This window comes from Ctenopharyngodon idella, chromosome 1, assembly GCF_019924925.1.
Source record: "Ctenopharyngodon idella isolate HZGC_01 chromosome 1, HZGC01, whole genome shotgun sequence".
Taxonomy (NCBI): domain Eukaryota; kingdom Metazoa; phylum Chordata; class Actinopteri; order Cypriniformes; family Xenocyprididae; genus Ctenopharyngodon; species Ctenopharyngodon idella.
In genome coordinates, this window is record NC_067220.1 from 9,627,002 (window position 1) to 9,648,480 (window position 21,479).

Here is a 21,479-nt window from a genome sequence, read left to right on the forward strand (position 1 = left end):
GACTTAAATAATTTAATGCATCTTAGTGGTTAATTTCGATGCCACGCTAAAGATGTTGTAGATGTCACACTTGCTTACTGTCCTCATTGGAATGGTAAGGGAGGTGGACGTTACGAATTAGCATACAAAAGAGGACAAAGGAGGAGATTCCTTAGGACATGCGAGGCTTTAGCATGCTAGAGTTAATTCTATTTACACTCGGGAGTGCTCAGTGGCTCTTGAGGTGTAATTGGAGCTGAGCCCTTATAAATCTACGGCCGGCAGTTAAAGAGGGCGATGTGTTTCAGAAAACACGTACCAATGGTCTTCAGGCCTGGTAAGTGTGTATTTGGATAACCACACTAAAAATGCTTGAATGTTATTGCATTAGATAACAAAACATCAAACCAAATTTGAGTCATTTTTGCTCAGTGGTGTTTAATCAGCTGCTCTGGCAGTGATTTTTTACAACAGGTGTAGTTCATTACATTAACATGTTCTACTGACATTTCACAACTACAAAGTGGCAAAATATTTTTTACACTGCACGATTTTTGGCTGTCCCAGACGAAAGATTGCCATCGTGAAACAATTGTGGCGATTTCTGTGATCGTGGCTCTTAATCGGTGGTCCTATGTCGTACAGTGAGAGAGGTTCAAAGATGTTTGTTTTCCTGGTCTTGCGACCAAAGATAGCCTACGATAGTTTTCTGACAGTGTCAGAAATTCAGCATGATCATCGCACAGTGTGTTTGCTGCTACGACCTACGTCTACTGGCCAGCCAATGAAAATGTGACATGAAATCAAAGCGACATGGCGCTAAAACCTAAAACTGCTTACCTCAAGCTCTTTTCCCTTCTTCTTTCGCCGCTTCCTTTTTATTTTCAGCACACATAAAAGCTACAACTGAAAAAGTGTGATTCAACATAGTGTTTTGTTTACCAGTAGCGCATGCTGATGACGTTTTATTCTTCTATAGAAACTTGCATCGTAGCCTACGAGTCAATAGGTGTCATCATCATACAGTCTACATGCATGTCGTACCCAAGATTAGTAGATCCATGTCGCACAGTGTGATAACGTAATGATCTTATAGGATTGCTAAAATCGTGCAGTGTATCCAGGGCTTTAGACCCACCAAAATGTTCGAAGTGGGTGGAGCCACTTTTACTAAAATGGCTACAACTCATGAACAGAATGAGATATTTTTACCAAACTCAGCACACCTGTGTAAGCCACATTCTGTGGTTGCATTAAAAAGAACGTGGCCACTTGGTGGTGCTATAAACAAAAAACAAAAAACAAAAAACAAAAAAAACGACAACAACAAAAGTATCATTTGTCCACCGTTTTTAAAACTATATATTTCCTATAGTAAATTGCCTGTATTTGCTGTAAATGGTCATTTCCATCTGTGATTGAGATGGTTACAGACTTGCTAATTAAAACATACAGTAATACCTTTTTTTGTATGTGCTTAAAGGCCTTAAAGTGCTTGAACCCTGATAATTGCTACATGCAGCTATATTATTATTATTATTATTGTTGTTATTATTATTATTATTATCTCTAGTTTTACTTGCTTCTTTTGCATTTGTTTTTTTTTTTTTTTTTTTTTTTAACAATATATTGAATTATCATTTTAAAACCTTTTTGCTTAAAAATGTTGGTATACCATTGCAGTAGTAAGACAAATATAATTTATTGTAAAGGAAGTTAGTTCAAGCACACATTTAAATCGTGACATAAGTGTCAAAATATTTTTTCTCTCTATATTTTGAACTGTGTGTGTGTGTGTGTGTGTGTGTGTGTGTGTGTGTGTGTGTGTGTGTGTGTGTGTGTGTGTGTGCTGTTCCTTTAGGTGTGACTTCAGTTGTCATACTTTTGGGGGTCACATTATATGTATCTGACACTGTACAGTATTTCAGCCTCCAGGTAACAAATCAGTAACCCAAGGTTGATGGTTGCCTGTCATTTAGCTTATCTGTCTCCTCCCAATAAAAGATCAGGGATTAGAAGTAAAATTTAGCTCCATGCAAGCTTAGAAGCTTTGCTGATCTCTGCCTTAAGGGTGATGTGGTTGATTGAGCATTGGTTGACGTCTTTCTCTCTCAACTAGCTTGTGTAAATGAAAACACACACAAAAAAGTTTGCATTGCCAGTCTTATGCATTACTAGACCTTTCTTTTGTTCAAAGTAAATTAGCTGCAATTTTGATTGGCATATACTTTGTGCCAATTATGCAAAATGGAACTGAGCTATAGGATATAACAAGTTAAATGTGTCGTGTACTGCATACAGATGGCAAAAGCTTCTTTTACCGAATTACACTGCCCTCTATGGGCACCTCTCTCTCTCTCTCTCTCTCTCTCTCTCTCTCTCTCTCTCTGTGTGTGTGCCTTTTTTCTTCCTCCTCTTTCTCTCTCCGATTGTCTTACCACCGCCATCACCCTTCAATTATTCTGTTGCGTAAAATAAGCTAGAGAGAGGGCAGTGTGCGAGCAACATATTTTGCACGAAGCTCTTATTTTAAGTCCTCTCATAAATATTCCACCCTGCCCCAAATTTACAATTGATCTGACGACAGTACAGCAACAGTGAGCCAATGGAAATCCAAGTTCCACTAGTTGAAACACTAGTTAAGATGGCAACACATCTCCAAAGGCGGATTTATGGGAACCTCTTGCCAAAACAAAAATAAAACAAAAAAATATGAAAACAGACAACACAGCATTGGAGGAACCAGAGATCAGCGAAGAAATCACATGTACATCCGGCAATATACAACGCGATACCAGCCGTACCACTCACAAGCGTCTCGGGGATGCGTACTTTGCGCGTCCGTTTCTGAGAAAAAAGGATAGACTGCTTTGCCTGTGGATACATTCCGTTTAAAATGGACACTGCACTGGTTGGATTTTGCCAGGGAATGGCAATGCACATCAAGAGAAATTCCTAAACTTGCATTTTTCCTCTTTTCAGCCTGCTGACCGTCACGTTTCCAGGGAGAGTTTGTGATACCCGGGCTGATCACGAACCACTTCACGGATTATTATACAGTCGGGCTAAAGAGGGACCGGTGTCTTCAAGGTTATGGATTGGCCGTGCTCATTATGTTTTCGAATTTACCACGTTTAAGCGGGTAAGCAACATGGATTGTCTTCCAAAGCAAAGCAAGCAATCTCATACGAAGCCCCGTTTTCCTGCGGCTGGAGCTGTCCGTGGTGCTGAAACGCAGTTATAGCGCTGGCATAGAAAACTGCCTCTTGAACACTTGTGCTGTCTTTTGAAATATTCAGTTATGTATGCGTTACACAACTTCATATGTGCTTCACAAGCTTCAGGCGTTAGATTTAAGAGAGTCAATTATGAAGCATTACGCGTTGCTTTGGAAAGACCGGCTTGGGCGCGCGATGAATGAGCTGTTTTGTGATGAATCGGCTCAGTTATATTGTTGTTTACTTAATTATTGTGTCTTTTTTAATTGAAATTCTAGATAATTGACGTGGCTAATTTAGACTTTTGGATCGTTCTATAGCGCATTAGACTTATGTGATATATCTATGAATGTGTGTGTGCGTGTCTTTGTGCGTCCAAGTGTGTGTTTATGTGGGAGAGAGGAGGGAGAAAGAGAGAGAGTGGGAGAGAGAGGTTGATTAGCATGGATACAAATGCTTCTACACAATAAAATGGTTTATTATAGTATTGTTTGCTCCCCATCAAGATGGAATCGGGCTATAATCGATGACGTCGCGTTTTGATTTTAATCAACTCGCGGACTGTAGCCTGAGGGATGAGCTATGACTGTCACATATAGCATCAAAGGGAGAAATTCAACATAGGCACCTTTGTGAAGCGTAGATGTGTCGTGCACTTCGAGGTTTAACTTCGATACTCGTAAAGAGTTGATAAAAACTGAAGTCGTCGGATATGTGGGGTGAGTACGGGAATATTTTTATTTATTTATTTATTTATTTTGCATAGGGGTATGTGAATGGTCTCTGTTTTGAGACATAAATGACTTACGTGATATTTTAAAGCGATTTGCAGAGTGACACTGATGTGTAGATTTGCTCATCTGTCTCGTTCAACGGCAGATTTTCAAGTTGGAAACCATGGAGATGTCGATTTGCTCAGTGCAAGAGAAACTGGCTTTACGTTTAGCCTCTTTGAATTGAGATGCCGCCGGATAATATGTTGGAAATGCATTCCCAAATTGCGCATTGGAGAGTAATTGTGCCAGTCGATGTTCATTTAAATTTCAAAGGAGCGTTAACGTTTTCTCCTTTTTCCCTCTTCGTTCTCCCCTCTATGTCTTCGTTTAATGTGCCGTGATGAAAATATTGTGGTTGTATTTGAAATATCATGAGCATTACATAATATACATGATGTATTGTATTGAATAAATCAATGCATTTGATAGATATCGTTGATAGAGTTTGGTATGAGACTATTCTGATATTATTTAGATAGCCTACAGTTATATTGAATCCATTTATTACCTCTTGCATTGCAAAGTTTAGGCTAAAGAACAGTGCACGCTGGCTATGCAATTCAGCATCTGCTTTTGCATTAAGTAGGAACAGTTTGCTTTACATTAATTGGAAGGATCCTGCGATTTGTTTTTGAGATTTTCCTGTAACATCTTGTGATTGTCCACCATTTAATGTAGTTTGCAGATGTAGATATTGATTGTTCATGTAACAGACATTCATCACGTCTTTTCCTTTTCTAGATGACACCCCAAACTACAACTGCACTACCGTGAGCTGGGCCATTCCTGCACAAGAAAATGCATATCTGGATACTGAAAATAATATTGCTGGTTGCCACATCTCTGAGTCTGGTTGAGATGTATGACAATTATGGGGAGATCTGTAGGAATCTGTGCACTTGCGAGGAGAAGGAAGGCATTCTAACGGTCAGTTGTGAGAACAGGGGCATTGTGCGACTGTCGGAAATAAGCCCGGTGCAATTTTCTATGTACCATCTTTTACTGACAGGTAATTTGCTAAAAAGATTGTCTGTCAATGACTTCATCAACTATACTGGAGTTACCATTTTGCATTTAGGTAATAATGATATATCTGAGGTGGAGACTGGGGCGTTCAATGGACTCCAGGGATTAAAGAGATTACATTTGAACAATAACAAAATAGACATTCTTAGGGACGACACTTTCGTCGGACTCGAGAGCCTAGAATACCTGCAGATTGATTATAATTTTATTAGCACTATTGAACCGAATGCTCTGAGCAGGCTTCATCAAATGACTGTGCTGATTCTCAATGACAACTTGTTGTCCTCTCTGCCCACAAACATTTTCCGGAATGTGCCCCTGACGCACCTGGATCTTAGGGGAAATCGCTTAAAAATGTTCCCTTACATCGGCCTTTTGGAGCATATGGACAAAGTAGTGGAATTACAGCTTGAGGAAAATCCGTGGAATTGCTCTTGCGAGCTCATTGCGCTCAAGGCTTGGCTGGAGAGCATCGCCTACACTGCTCTGGTGGGGGAGGTGGTTTGTGAGACTCCTTTCAGGCTCCATGGCAGAGATCTGGACGAGGTCTCAAAGCAGGAACTGTGTCCCAGAAGGGCCATATCAGAGTACGAGATGCGCCCTCCTCCCCCGCTCAGCACCAGCAGCTATTTCCAGACCACGCCAGCGGCTGTGACGGCATCAGCCACGTCTTCGGCCGTCCTGCGATCCTCATCTAGGCCGACCAAGGGCACCCGCCAATCCAGCAAAACCAAGTCCAAGCCCACTTCTCGAATCCCAGCCAACCCCTACAACTACGGGCCCATCATTGCTTTTCAGACCAAATCTCCCGTGCCTTTGGATTGCCCCACCACCTGTACATGCAATCTGCAAATCTCTGACCTGGGGCTAAACGTCAACTGCCAGGAAAGGAAGATCGAAAACATATCAGATCTTAAGCCCAAGCCATACAATCCTAAAAAGATGTACCTCACGGGGAACTACATCCCCGTCGTACGTAGATCTGACTTCGTGGAGGCTGAGGGACTGGATTTATTGCACCTGGGAAACAATCGGATAGCACTCATACACGACAGAGCCTTTGGGGATTTAATTAACCTACGTAGGCTGTACTTGAATGGCAATTTGATTGACAGACTCACAGCAGATATGTTCTTTGGGCTAAAGAGTCTGCAGTACTTGTATTTAGAATATAATAAGATTCGAGAGATTGTAGGAGGCACCTTCCGCTTTGTGCCCAACCTTCAGCTACTTTTCCTCAATAACAATCTTTTAAAAACGTTGCCAGGAGGCATCTTCTCTAGTCTGTCTCTCTCCCGCCTCAACCTTCGCAGCAACCAATTTCAAAACCTGCCTGTGAGTGGAGTTCTGGACCAGCTGAAAGCATTGGTTCAGATTGACCTGTTCGAGAACCCTTGGGATTGCACCTGCGACGTGGTTGGCATGAAGATCTGGTTGGAGCAGCTGAACACCGGAACGGTGGTGAACGACGTCAAATGCGTGACACCCAAGCGGCTTGCAGGGCAGGATATGCGGGTTGTCCCTTCTGAGCAGTTATGTCCAGATTACTCTGACATCATCGTGTCCACTGTGGTTCCTTCTGAGGAGCCTTCAGCAGACAGGATCACCACCACCGAGACACCCCAGAGGTTTAACACCACTTCCAGTAATGTTCCTTTGTCTGTTCTGATTCTCAGCCTGCTCCTTGTTTTCATAATGTCCGTGTTTGTGGCAGCCGGCCTGTTTGTGGTGGTGATGAAGAGGCGTAAAAAGTCTCAGAGCGACCGTACCAGCACAAACAACTCGGACGTGAGCTCCTTCAACCTGCAGTACAATCTCTATAGCAATCGCTCTGTCCCCAAGGTCAAGGCCCCAGCGGGTCACGTCTATGAGTACATTCCCCATCCATTAGGTCACATGTGCAAAAATCCAATCTACAGGTCCCGGGAAGGGAACGCTGTGGAGGATTACCCCGATCTGCACGAACTCAAGGTCACCTACAGGAGTAATGCTGACGAGGACCAGGAGGTCACCTTGAGGAGCCCCAATTACACGGTGAGCACCATCGAGCCTCGTGAGCAGCCGTCTCCTGTTCAGGATGCAGAACACTTCTTCAGAGGGATTCTGGAGCCGGATAAATCTCCATCGACTGCTGGCAGCAGGTTTGAATATAAGTACACTGGCCCCGTCCCGTACACATACCAACCAAACTTCGATGTTAGGCGCCAGTTCTTACATCCTGAAGGAATACGAGAGACTATGCTATATGGTCCAGCGCCAAGTACTGTCTATGTGGAGCCCAATAGAAATGACTATTTGGAACTAAAGGCAAAACTTCAAATAGAGCCGGACTACCTCGAAGTTCTTGAGAAACAGACAACACAGAGTCAGTTTTAAGTCTTGGTCTATCTATAAATGCAGTAGAAGCATTTCCCCCCTTATACTGACTCAAACTGGAGGGTGCCTTGGCACAATATACACCAACTTAAAGAAAAAAAAAAAATCCAAAACCTTCAGTGGGGTGTGCCGAACTATGTTACTTTAATTTCAGAACCACATGGCATTACAGAAATAACTAAGAATGAAAATAAATAAATAAATAAATAGAGCTCGCTGAACTTTGATGAAAGCACGAGTTGTGATATAAAACTGGCGATGCAAAATCTATTTTTTTAAGTCGATGATTGAATACGCATAAATCTAACTGTACAGGTTAATCTCACCCAAATACATTTTCAGGAATATAATCATACAAATATTGTGAATTTAAAGGGATTGGGGAGGGGGTTCACATTCAAGAACAAAAGAGAAAAAAAAAACTTTCTGACAGAAACACTATACAGCAGCGCATCCAATCAAGCAGGACAATTTCTCTGCTTTAGTCTGTAAGTAAGTACTGTATTTATTGGTATACTCTTTGCCATGTATTTTCAACATTTTTTCAATGCTCATCAATATTATGTGTGTCATGTCCCATGATTCTCTGTACGAACATTTTGTTTGTAGTTTCCGATCACTTACTGTAGCTTGCATTGTACAAGTGGCTTTTTTTGAGCAGTGGCACACCCCAATGTCGAAGAGAGACTTTGCATCATTTAACGATTTCAAAAGGAAAAGTGTCTTTGTATGCTGTCTGCACTTTTTTGGAAGATGGAAGGCCACAGGGTCTTCCCAGCTAACATTAGAAGAAATATTATATATTAAAAATGAATATGTGTATTCATTCTTAATATGTATTTTTAATATGTTATATCAAAAATTCATAAATAATAATTGAAGTAATAATTATGTTGTGTAATACTGATATTTTAATGTAACACCTATTTTTATACAAGCATTCGCAATTCTCTTTCCCTTATCGTTTTCATTGTTTTGATTGCTTTGCACTTATTGCACTATATTGACCAAAATATGTTTATGTCATCAATAAATATGATGTCCGGTTCTTATAGATCTTTGTTGGAAATTAAAACGAGCTTGGTGACAGCTTTGCGCCAGGTAACCAACAATTGCAGGTCCATTGTAAGTTGACAGGAGTTCATTCAATAGCTCAGATCAATACACCAAGCTGATACTCAGTGAACCTCTCGACTCGGACAGTTTGTATATATTGGTTCTGCTCACAAACCCCTTATTCTTCAAGCAGGAGAGCAGCGCACACAATACGGTACTAAGTAGGGTAAACTACTCTTAGGGTGTTGGAAAGGACAAGAAATCGATAATAGCTATTCTGCCCTATTCTAATAATAGAGGCGAGCTATTATTACAAACAGGGTGAAATTACAGCATTCTAGCATGACCGAAGTGGTAAAGCAAAGTTTTTATATATGCAAGCGGAATACTTCAAAATGAGGGTTTGCATCGAACGATCTCAAACTCGTTTTGGAGATTGCTAGTTGTTTAGAAGCCCTTGGATCGATGGATTATTTCGATGCTACTTTGATCTTTAAAGGTGCTTTAAAAGAGCTTTCCCCGTTTGCCCTCTATACCATGACGGACTAAAATATTGGTACAGCTGTATCTGCCGGTGGGTTTTAAATTGCTGTGTCGAGTGTTGAGAGGAAGCTAAGAGGGAAGCTGACCTGGCCCTCTACTCAATGATAAAGAGGTCTGCTTTGTACCCAGTGCCTCACTAGGCTCAAGGGTCCTATTCCACTTTGAGCATGATGTGGATCTTTTTATAGCTGTGGAAAATGAAGGCTGCATCTAAGGATGAGGGGCTTGAATAATTTGGGTAACCTGACAACTTGTCTTTATAAGCTGAAGAGAGTCGCAGCATTGTAAAGCCACAAAGGGGCTATTATGAGAGAACCGACCTTGACATACTGTTACACACCGATGTGCTGCTGAGGGATGTTAATGTAATTAATAATGTGCAAGGGCTGATTGTCAGGTGACTGTGCTTTTTTTTTTTTTCTTCATGCCTAACCATTTAAACTTATTTCCATGAACTGTTTTGGATTTTATGTCATTTTCAATCAAGAAAATCTGGATTAGCAGACATAAATAAAATGCTGTGCATTGAATCGGAACAACATAATTGGAGTCTTCAGGATCAGTCTCCTGAGTTCAAGCTCTACAGCAAGAAAAATTCATTTGCATCCATCTGCGTCAAGGATATCTGCATCGGAAGGTCAAATGCCAGGGGTGTCGTTCTTCTAAGGTTGTTGGGAAAAAAAAAAAAAAAACAGCTGTTGTTGTGGCATGTTTAGGATGCATTCCAAAATTGTGCAATATGGTACTGAACGTTTCCAGCCCCATCACCAAAATTATCTCCATTTTAACGCTTGCCCATTCCTCGTGCCATTAGCTGATATTGTTTTTGGCTTCCGAGCTAATGTGCGCTCTGAACCGAAGGATGTTTTGAGCAGCGAGGGCTGCATTACCGGTTTGGTGGCACAAAAGTAAGACAAAAACATCAATTGCATATTTCCAAATCCACAAATCGCAAATGATGCCTTTTAATCGGCATGATGGGCTTTGGGATGGGACGTCAAGGGAGGCTACGATGTTTAATTTCCCCACTGATTATTTCACTTATCTCGTTTTGGGGTTGGGGGGGAGGGTGTCACTGCAGCAGAGAGGACCTGGGAGGGAGATGGCATGCGATTGACGACATTTGCAATTGAGTTCAAGGAGGTTTGGCTAATTGAGAAGGCAGCGATGATATCTGACAGGCACCAATGAGTCTGTTGATTAGTTTAATCATGGTATTTAATGGAACTCCTTGAGCCGTGGGGAAACGTTAAAGTGCGATAATTTTGCAGGTTGGGAGTCATTTTAAACCTCTGTAACAATGCTAGTTTGCCGTCTGGCCTGGAGATGTTCAAAGTCTTGTTTGCTATTTATTGCTAATTTGTTTACACACCTATTCGTATGGGTTTTCTGAATGATTTGGTTATTTATTTGAGCATTTCTTTATTCATTTATATGATCATGCAATTCTTTGGCACAATATGTGGGTGTTTTGATCAGATCAATTAAATGTTTTGCATTGCACGCATCTCCACAGGTCTGTCACTGCTGTTTGGGGTTTTTTTCTGTCTTTTGACAAAAATTGTTTATATTGTTTCTACTTTTATTTTATGAAATCTAATATTATATAAAAGACTTTGTATATAGAAAGACGGTGCACTCCTATTATTTCTGAATGGGGGAAAGTGCAAAACCCAATATGGCAAATAATCCCCGCCTTCTAAATGAAAGAGCCAATCGCTGATTAGTAAAATCATCGCGTCACTGCAGCTGCCGTTAGAAGCTCCGGCTGCTATAGAAACAGGCAGCGTTCTCAGACTCGCGCTCATGACTGCGCATTGGCTGGTCTAGCATGAAAAACAAGCTTTTTTAAATGCTATTTGAACATAAGAAACAAGCTTTATGAGACTGTTGTTGTCATATTTCATTGTTTTTTTTTTAAAAATAAAATTTAATCGTAAGCTTGGTGAACAGTTTTTTCCCCATTCAAAAATACAGGAGATGCAGTTGGACGCCAGAGAGGCGTTTCAAAGATGGCCGCCGGGTGAAATGACTTGTCTTAAAGGGACTTTGATTATATACAAGATGTGCTTATTCCCTTTGTGCAGCTGAGGTTATGTAGGACATGCTATGTAATGCAAAATTTGAAATATATTGCTTTATTTGCTCAAGCTATGCCAAGAGCTAATGGAGATAATTACGCATTGAATGGTTTAGGGGTTTGTTCCTGCTTGTGTTTATCCTTAAAATCAAGTGTTCAGTCGATTTGGACAGTGGGCAAGGTCTAATTTGGACCTCAATGACCCCTAGTAGCAAATAAAGTTGTTTATAAAGCTAAAGCATTCAGATTGCATACTTCATCCATTCAAACGAATAAAGCACTCTGCTCGTAGCCAAGTTCTCGGATGCTGTGAGAAACACAGTTAGTCGTGCTTATGGGCTGGTAACTGCCAGCGGTCACCATAGCAACTAGACACCTGTTGGTTACTGGCTAATCCAAGGGAAATTACCATAAACATGGCTAACTATGCTTCATACAACTGCATTCATGTACTTCAAATGACACCCGATGTGGCTTCATCTTCCCGGATTGTTGTGGAAAATTGTTTTAATTAGTATATTTTTTCGGTGAATTAGCGGTTTTAAACTGTAGAGAAATAAGCATAACAAAGAGACACCAAAAGGCCCCTCTGCAGGAGCTGCAGGCTGTTTTATGTGCGAAAACACCACTAATTTGTTTTTGTCTCAACTCCCTTTAGGTTTTATTGGGCTAAACTAACAACTGAAGCAAAGAGAGTTAGAAAGGAAAGCCTGACGTTGACGTCAGCGCCGTGATGCTGTTCTCATTTCACGAGGGCTAAATATAATTTAATGTAGGCCAGCGCGAGTTTAGAAATTTCTGTTTTACCGAAAACTTGTGGATGGGTATTTGGCCATTGGCAGTGTTTTCTTTCAGAAAACTCTCTGTGACTGCTTGTCCACGTCTTTTTTGTCAAGGAAAAAAAGACACGAAACTACTTCCTGAAATGAATGCAAATGTGTAATTCTGTTAAAAGGATACAGCAAACCTTTGAATATTCTCAAGTGTTTTCTCAAGAGCGTACTCTGTTGCTATTTTTTTTATCCGTTACTTAATATGACATTTTAACAGCTTTTATGAATAATTCAACATGTTATTTGCTGTTTTCCGTCCTGTGTAATGGCAATATCTTCTCCTGTATATATGGGCAATGCGATCTCATTAGTATTAGTATATATATGTGTGTGTGTGTGTGTGTGTGTATACTATTACATTTTATATATATGTGTGTATATATATATATATATATATATATATAGTATTGCCAAATTAATTAATCTTAATACACACACACACACACACACACACACACACACACACACACAGAGAGATGTATAAATGTTTATGATTCCTTTGAGTTCATAAAATATTACATTAATGGAATAAATAGGTTGATTTTATGGTATCTAATAAACTTAATTAAATGTTTAACCATATTTATTTAACACTGTACAAAATGTACTCGTACACTTTTCTCAAATATATATGCAAATACAAATGAGATCGCCCTCATATAGTCAGCGATAAGCATATGTTTTTATGTGTGGAATGATCCTGGAGTAATTTCAAATATTTTGGGGTTCAGCAAGCCACTGTTGTATTTTCCTTATCAGCACCGGTGCCTGTGACACCCTGATGGGTTGTGTGTTGGTTTAGACTTCACGCTGTATTTATTACTGCTTTTTTTATTTGTTTGTTCACAAAACTGCACCTAGCGATAGGCAGCCACAGTAACCCTGTCGTTTGATAAATGGCAAGTGTTCCATTACCGACTCCCTGCATCCCAGACCTTCTGATGTCTGGCCAAAAAAATAAATAAAAAATAATAAAAAATAAAAATACAACAGGTTGATGTATCACTCCTTGAGCGTTTCAAGCCCTTTAACAACAGGCCTTACATCATAGTCACGCAACAGCCAAAGTCACATTGGGTGAACTTGCCAGGGAATAATATGAAAACATGTTTTCTGATGTCAGTGTAAATAGTTAATTGCTGAACTTATATCTGATATTTGCTGCAGTTGGTGTATGCAACTCTAAGGTTTTGAGTTTATTCCCAGGGAACACACATACTAATAAAATGCTAACCTTGAATGCACTTCCAATGCATGACTGTAAATGTAAAAAGACAGTCTCGAAGGATCCGACTGCATTGTCTCATTCAATTTGTATTTGATAAGTAATTCAGGGGCAGCTGGAGTGCAAACAACTGGGTCATTCCTCACATTCCTCACATTTTTCATACAATATATGTTGAAAAAATCATGTTAAAAGAAAATATTACACCCACAATTTTAAAAGATGGAAATCATATCAGTTGCTTTTATCACAATATCACAATTAAATGAATATTCTTGGTATTGTGAAATGTTGCTAATAATTTTTGTCATGTTATTTTTGTCATTTGTCCCTGCGCACTTCTAAAATGAAAAATTGCACTGTAAAAAAAATATATATATATATTTTCATGATTATATTATTTGTTCTTTGTCAAATCAACTTCAGTATTTAATGTGGTCCATATCACATAATATTTTGAGTTCCTGTTGATTAAACCAATCGCCTACATAATTTTTAATTTTAATGAACTCAAACTTTTAAGACAACCAGGTTTTTTTTTTTTTTTTAAAGTTAAACCAACAATTCTTTTTTACAGTGTTTAAGAAATATTCTTTTTTTTTTTCTTTCTTTCTACAGAATACTTTAACTGTTAAATAATTTTGTAAAAATGAACAAAAGCCAGTTGCTTAATGACATCATCCTCCAGGAACTGCAATCATTATTTGGAGGGAAAACAGCAGCACTTCAGTAAATATCAGCAATGATTCTGATGAATTCTGTGTTTTTGTTGGGTTTTTTTTTTTTTTTTTTTTTTTTTTGGTGTTATTAGTTGTGTGTCACTCTAAAACATGGAATTACAACATTATCATTAAAAAAACAAAAAAAACATTTTATTCGTTTTATTTAAAATACTTTAAAAAGTTACAGAGGTACTGCATAACAGCAATGACACAGCTGGCAAAAGTGTGGTACACAAATCAGTTGCGTTGATTTTATGATAAAAAATCTTGAAACATGTCAGCATGCACCTACTATAAGCATTCCTATTGCATTATGCAATGAATACATTAACATGCTTTTTTTTTTTTTTTTTTTTCATTGCATTTATGTCGAAGTACTTCAAAGTGCAAGATTGATGCATTGTCTTTTCTGGAGGCTTATGGGTTGTACTTTGTCTAAAAATTGCTTCTGGCTTCAATTTCATATTCAGCACAGACATGTTCAGATACACACACTGTTATGTGCACATATCATGCTGGATTGAAACATAATCTCCATACACAACAATATGATTTCATGCATGACTCATGCCCATTATATGGAGATTGTTTCCTGTGGCAGTTACTGAGCTGATGTTTCTTTTTGTTTTGTTTTTTTTGTTTTTGGCTATTGTTATTTCTTCTTCCTTTCTTTTGCAATGTTCATAAAGAAATGTATGTTTCATTTCTATGTTTTAACCGAAGCTCTATTTGCTGTAGAATTCATCCTGTACGAGTTTGTTCTTTCGGTTGTTTTGTCCTGCCCTGGTTTTGCTGTCTCTAGCAGAAAGCACAGCAAGGAGCTACATGTCGATCCAAATTGAGGCTCTCAAAAAGAAACAAGGTGCATGAGATAGCATGTCTAATGAAGTGCTGGTGAAGAGAGGCTGTAATTTCCGGCTCGTGTGAGGCTGATGTTGTCTTAATGAAGATACTGCAGGAAAGACAAAGGAAAAGATATATCAATAATAAATATGTTTGGCTTGTTTCAAGCTTGTGCAAATGGAAACAGAAAAGAAGTTATTCCATTTGCACTGTAAGAAAAAAAAAAATTAAACGGATAATGTTATGTATGTTTCCATTAAGTTTACACACATTTCCTTCAAACTTAAAACACAACACAGTGCAATGCATACTTTAAAACTCGGGTAAAATACCTGTGAAAAATCAATACGGAAAATCCCTTCATATTAATACAGTATACATTGTGTCCTATTTTTACAGACTTTTCTCGTGTGAATTGGTGTGGTTATCTGTAGACCTCCATTTACTGCTCACAATCCTGTAATGCATTTCAGAGATGTGCTTTTCTCAATGGGACAATCAGATTGTTTAAGTTCATGAGACTTTTATATTAGTCTGTTGCTGTTGCGTTTCCTTTTATATAGTTCCTGTAAATCACATTCTACTACACTGTAAAAAAAAATAAAAATGTTGGTTTAACTTAAAAAAGTAAGTTACCTGGTAGACTTAAAATTTTGAGTTCATTGAAATAAAAAATAAAAATAAAAAAGTTAATACAATGAAGATGATTGGTTTAATTAACAGAAACTCTAAATATTATGTTATCTGAACCACATTAATTATTTAAGTTGATTTGACAAAAAGCAAAATTTGACAACAAATCATCAAATATATATATATATATATATATATATTTTTTTTTTTTAAACAGGAACTATTTGTCAATATCTGGTGCTTACATTACATGCTGCACTGTGTCTATCTGTATAGATAGATAGATAGATAGATAGATAGATCAGGTCCATTAAACAATGTTAACAGACACAACTTTTGTTTTTATGTATTAACAATTGTTAAAATTAGCTAAAATTGATAAATGTTTTAAAATGAACTAATGTTAACTAATGAAACCATATTTTAAAGTGTTACCAAAAAGACTGATTATTGTCTTACCTAAAAGGCTTGATCAATGCTAATGTCGTCTGTAACATAATGCTGCACACAATGTGCTATAAAATGTTTGCTTTCAATCTTCCTGCAGCATTTAATTTGAACTGTGCTGATTTTATAATTCATGAGCAATTACCTTGAACTAATGATTTAAATTTCCTCTAGGAACACCCAGGTGAAGGAATATTGAATTAGTAAATTAGTAGTCCAAAAAGTGAATTGGGTCTCTACATTTAATAAATTGAGCATCAAGTCAGAATCATACTAATAATTTGTACAAGATGCTTTAATAAAAGTGTTTACGACTAGCACTAGAGCACAAGCATGCTCATAAGCATTGTTATTCAGAAATAGTACCAAATGTACGCTGAACATATTAACAGCTCTTTACGATCATCACACATTTTCAAAATGTTTTCAGAAGGGTCTCAGGTTCATGTACTGTCTTCGTAATGGCCTTCTGTGAATGTGGGGCAACAGAAATGGATAATTATACTCATTTAGAGTGCCTCTGATCCCCAGGCCTTCTCTGAAGCCCGACAATCATGTTTTTTCCCCTCCTTGAACCTCAGCACACTAAGCACTAAAGTCCTTCCTCTGCTTGTCTGTCAACATGGATGCTTCGCAGATGCCTCACCCTAATCCTGCCAATCACAGCTACAGTGCCGAACTCACCCTGTTTAGCTGATCGCAGACTTGCATCCGCTCAAATCGTACCGTCAGCTTCTAGGAATTAGGAAGGCCTTCAGATCAAGTTTAAAGGACATCAAGCACCAGCCTTCCCAAATAATTCGCTTTTACGCCAATCCGTGACCAACTTCCCCTGCTCAAATCCAAATCTTAAAGGAATATTTCAGCCAAAAATCTAAATTGTCATTTTTCACTCACCCTTGTGTTGTTCCACACCTCTATAGTTTGACCTGCTGTCAGAGACAGTGGACCATCGGCAGAACATTAAAAAAATCACTTAAAGGGTTAGTTCACCCAAAAATGAAAATTATGTCAGTTATTGCTCTCATGTTGTTCCACACCCGTAAGACCTTCGTTCATCTTCGGAAAACAAATTAAGATATTTTTGATAAAATCTGATGGCTCAGTGAGGCCTGCATTGCCAGTAAGATAGTTAAATCTTTCAATGCCCAAAAAGCTACTAAAGACGTATTTAAAACAGTTCATGTCTACAGTGGTTCATCCTTAATGTTATGAAGCGATGAGAATACTTTTTGTGTGCCAAAAAAACAAAATAATGACTTTATTCAACAATATCTAGTGATGGGTGATTTCAAAACACGGCTTCATGAAGCTGTACGAATCTTTTGTTTCAAATCAGTGGTTCAGAGCACGTATCAAAACTGCCAAAGTCACGTGATTTTAGTAAACGAGGCTTCGTTACGTGATAAGTGTTTCAAAATTTCAATGGTTCACCACTGGGGGGCGTGACTTTGGCAGTTTGATATGCACTCCGAACCACTGATTCGAAACAAAAGATTCATAAAGCTTCGAAGCTTCATGAAGCAGTGTTTTGAAATCGCCCGTTTATCACCCCTTTTCCATCACCGCGTTTGATTTTCAAGTGATTTGGGGTATTTTCATATTAATAAAGAATGTTTACAGTGTACATGCTAAGCACGTGTAGCGATTAGCTCCATATAAAATGTTAAATATAACATATTTCAACAACATTACATGACTAAATTCCATATTAGATCACAATTGGAAGTTATTACAAACATAGATGGTGGTTTAAAGTGAGTTTTGAGTAAAAACATAATATTAAACTTTTAAATTGCGTTATGTAGCATGATGCTAATTGTAGCTCTAATGCGCCAGGAACTATATCTATTTCACAATCTATTTTGTTAAAAGAATTCACATTAGGTCCCAAAAATATGTTTTTAGTTTTTTTTTTTTTTTAAAGAAAGACACCAGGTAGGTGGATTAACGAATCTGGGATGAAAGTGGTGTGGATGGGCAAGCAATGTAATGCCAGAATAAAGGCTAATAATGGCTAAATAAAAACAAAAGAATAATGATAAAAGAGTAATGAAGATTAAGTCTCATGCCAGCAGAGGTGCTAACATTCGTTGGGAGAAAACAATAGAATTGTGAATGGGGCAATTCTCCATGCCAGACATTAGAGTGCAGGGGATTTATAGATGCCATAAATCATTTCATTAGAATTTTTAATAGCCTTCTCTAAGAACACACATGACATGGTCTTAGAAAATGTTTCATAAAAAATGCATAGTTTTAAAGATATCATCCTCAGATTTTAAATGAAGCATGACCACACTTGTGGCTTAATTTTGGGTATGTCATTTATGCCCCACTTGCCAAAATAGGTGTTGCATGCCAAGGTGTTAATGTATACATATTTTTACATATATTTGGGGTCAGTGAGATTTGTTTTTTCATTTATTTTTCTGATGTTACAAAATAGTTCTGTTCAAATAAAGGCTGTTCTGTTGAACTTTCTATTGATCAAAGAATAGACAAAAATGCATCACGGTTTCCGCAAAAATATTAAGCAGTTTTGAACATTGATAATAATAAGAAATGTTTCTTGAACAACAAATCAGCAAATTAAAATGATTTCTAAAGGATCATGTGACATTGATGATACGGAAAATTCAGCTTTGCATCACAGGAATAAATTACATTTTAAAATATATTCAAATATAATAGATTTTAGAGCTAAGATGCAATGATCTTTTTTTTTCCCCCTTTGTGTTCAGTGGAAAATATAACAGCCTAGGCTGCTTGTTTGGAACGACATGAAGGCGAATAAATAATGACAAATAACTCTCATTTTTAGGAGAACTAACCTAATTACACGTAAATCATAGTTGATTGCAGAAGCAAGGTCACAGGTTTGCAGACAGATATAGCTCTATGGCCTGTTTTTCATGGCATCGCTTGCATAATTCTTAGTCAATCTGTGTCGGTCCCCCACGTTTCTGTGTGTTCCCAACTGCGAGAACATTATGTAACCGTCACTCCTTGCTGCAGGAATAATTATAGATACTTTGAGATTTTGAAAACACTAACAGCCCTTGTTTTAAATTATATGAGAAGTTTGAATTTTGCAAAGCTCATTCATAGCGAATGTTTCATGGTAAATAGATCAAAGATGAGTTGTGTCGTGATCGTCCTTGTCCTCTCAGGATATTTATGTTTGCTTTTATGAAGGTTCCTTTCTTTTCTCTATTACCTTGGAGTGTTTAGTTTCTGTCGAATGTTTGTGAATGTTAAAATCTTCTCTAGTACGAGTTAAAGGTGTGATCTTCGCAAAAACCTTTAGGGGTTATTGTTGTCGGACGAAAGCTGTACATCTTGTAGAATTTATAAACCACTGACCTCCACAGTAAGCATATTTGATCAGTACTTGGCTTCACATTTGTTATAAAGACCCAGTGCTAGCAAAATGATCCGGTTATCGCAGGTGCTCTTCAACAAGTTTATTATTTATTCATCATGACGTACAGCTTTAAAATTCCTTATAAAGCCAAAAGCACGGTTCCTTCATGCTAAGTTTGTCTTGATAAACTGAAGACTTGAGTCTATTCTCGTACTGACTGGTACATTCTCTATGTCAACCAGAGAATTCACTAAATATTTGCCCAGTATTTAAAGGGATAGTCCACCCAAAAATTAAAATTCTGTTGTCATTTACTCACCCTCATGTCATTCCAAACCCGTAAGACTTTTGTTCATATTCAGAACACAAATTAAGATATTTTTGATAAAATCTGAGAGCTTTCTGTACCTCCATTGACAGCCACGCAACTAACATTTTGACCGAGTCTCGATCGAGTCTCTTCATAAAATTTAGAATAAACCATTCAATAGATATGGATTAGTTTTACAATCTCTTTATGAACTTTTTGAAGCGTCAAAGTGTCAGTTGCGTAGCTGTCAATGGAGGGAGAGAAAGCTCTTAGATTTCATCAAAAAGATCTTCATTTGTCTTCCAAAGATGAACGAAAGTCTTACGGGTTTGGAATGACATGACACTGAGTAATTAATGACAGAATTTTCATTTTTTGGTGAACTATCCCTTTAAGTGCAAAAATCTAACCGGATAACCAAGCATATATCCAGAGACATGGTGAAGTCAAGCAAACTTATAAACTATATAAAAGCAACTTCATGACCAAAAACACAGTAGAGGCCAAAGATGAGGCTGATTAGACATTGAAGGATAAGAGAATGAATAAATAAAAGAGAGAGAGAGAGAGAGAGAGAGAGAGAGAGAGAGAGAGAGAGAAGAAGAAGAAGAAGAAGAAGAAGAAGAAAGAAGATTAGAGAGTGGGGCATTAAAGGTACTTTCACGTGACCCATCAAGGGTCCAGGCAGACAGTGTTTGTTATAGCCACGGTCATTATTCCACCTCTACACCACTTCACAGACAGAACAAAGCTTAGTGCCAATCCCCGAGGGCTTCCTGGTCGAGGAGAGGATTGATTCATACTTGTTTTTGGTCCATTTAATTACCCTGCTTCTTACTGAAGGTCTTTGCACTTCCTTTTTGCACTACAGAATGTACATTCAAGCATGACCGATGAATCTCATTTGCCACTAACTGTACTTGTTCACATGAACATCAAGAGATTTTGATTTATTTTACCAACTTATTTATTTATTATGCAACCTGCTCATTGGTAAATTGTGCCTCCAACTACATTTTTGCAAAACTCCAAAAACACACCTATACATACAAATTAGTCAGGGACAGATTATTGAAAAATAGAGGTTATTTTGGAACAGTACCTTGCACAGAAGGGCTACTATGTTATGACCTCAAAACCATTTTACTATATTGGATGATTTGTAAACTAATATATGTTGACATTTGCATCTCATGTGCATGGCCTTTCTGACGTAGTAAACTTGTTTGATAGCTCAACCTGGTGCATCATTACACTTGAGATGTGGAGTGTTAGGGTACGAATCCCGTGAAACACGAGTCACAATCAAAAAACATATAGAAGCTAGCTAAAATGCCATGGTTGCTTCAGCGAATGCATTTAATTTCATGTTTGCTTTTGTTAAAGGATTAGTTAACGTCAGAATTAAACATTTCCTGATAATTTACTCACCCCCATGTCATCCAAGATGCTTATGTCTTTCTTTCTTCAGTCGAAAAGAAATTGAGTTATTTGAGTAAAACATTTTTTCTCCATTTAGTGGACTTCAACAGCTACCAATGGGTTGGTCTAAAATGCAGTTTCAATGCAGCTTCAGATGAGGAATAAGGGTCTTATCTAGTGAAACGATTGGTAATTTTCTTAAAAAAAAAAAAAAAAAAAAAAAAAAAAGATATACTTTTTAACCACAAATGCTCATCTTGCACTAGCTCTGCGATGGTGCAACTCACCGGACACTTCACTTTGAAAGAGTCATGAATTGTGCAGCAATATCATCTTGCAGAATTTTTTATGAGCCTGGGTTGTTCTTGCAATGCTATTGTAATGAATTTAGCAAATAATGTACCAGTATGCTGTTGCAATTTACAGAACCGTTTAAAAACTATTCAGATCTTTGTTAAGGTGAGCACTCAATAAATCTTTAAAAGATTACAAAAGCATACTGACTCTATTGCAAACAAAAAAAGAGAAAATCTTAACAAAATCCATCTGGTGCAACATTTGGTCAACCAGCCTCTCCTTAAATGAGCAGCTTTCCCGTAGGAAAGAAAAATCACTAAAGAGAT

The 21,479-nt window shown here is 37.9% G+C and overlaps 1 protein-coding gene across 2 annotated transcripts; it reads left to right on the top strand.

Annotated features, from left to right (window-relative positions):
• Positions 1–2,385: 2,385 nt before the first annotated feature.
• LOC127520271 (SLIT and NTRK-like protein 5) lies at positions 2,386–8,423 on the top strand. Of its 2 annotated transcripts, none has more exons than XM_051908239.1 (2): positions 2,386–3,121; positions 4,715–8,423. In XM_051908239.1, the coding sequence occupies exon 2, from the start codon at positions 4,772–4,774 to the stop codon at positions 7,373–7,375; it is 2,604 nt and encodes an 867-aa protein (XP_051764199.1). In that variant the 5' UTR covers positions 2,386–3,121; positions 4,715–4,771; the 3' UTR covers positions 7,376–8,423. The 2 variants fall into 2 exon arrangements, with proteins under 2 accessions (XP_051764199.1, XP_051764208.1); XM_051908248.1 differs by lacking the exon at positions 2,386–3,121 and adding an exon at positions 3,175–3,916.
• Positions 8,424–21,479: the final 13,056 nt, after the last annotated feature.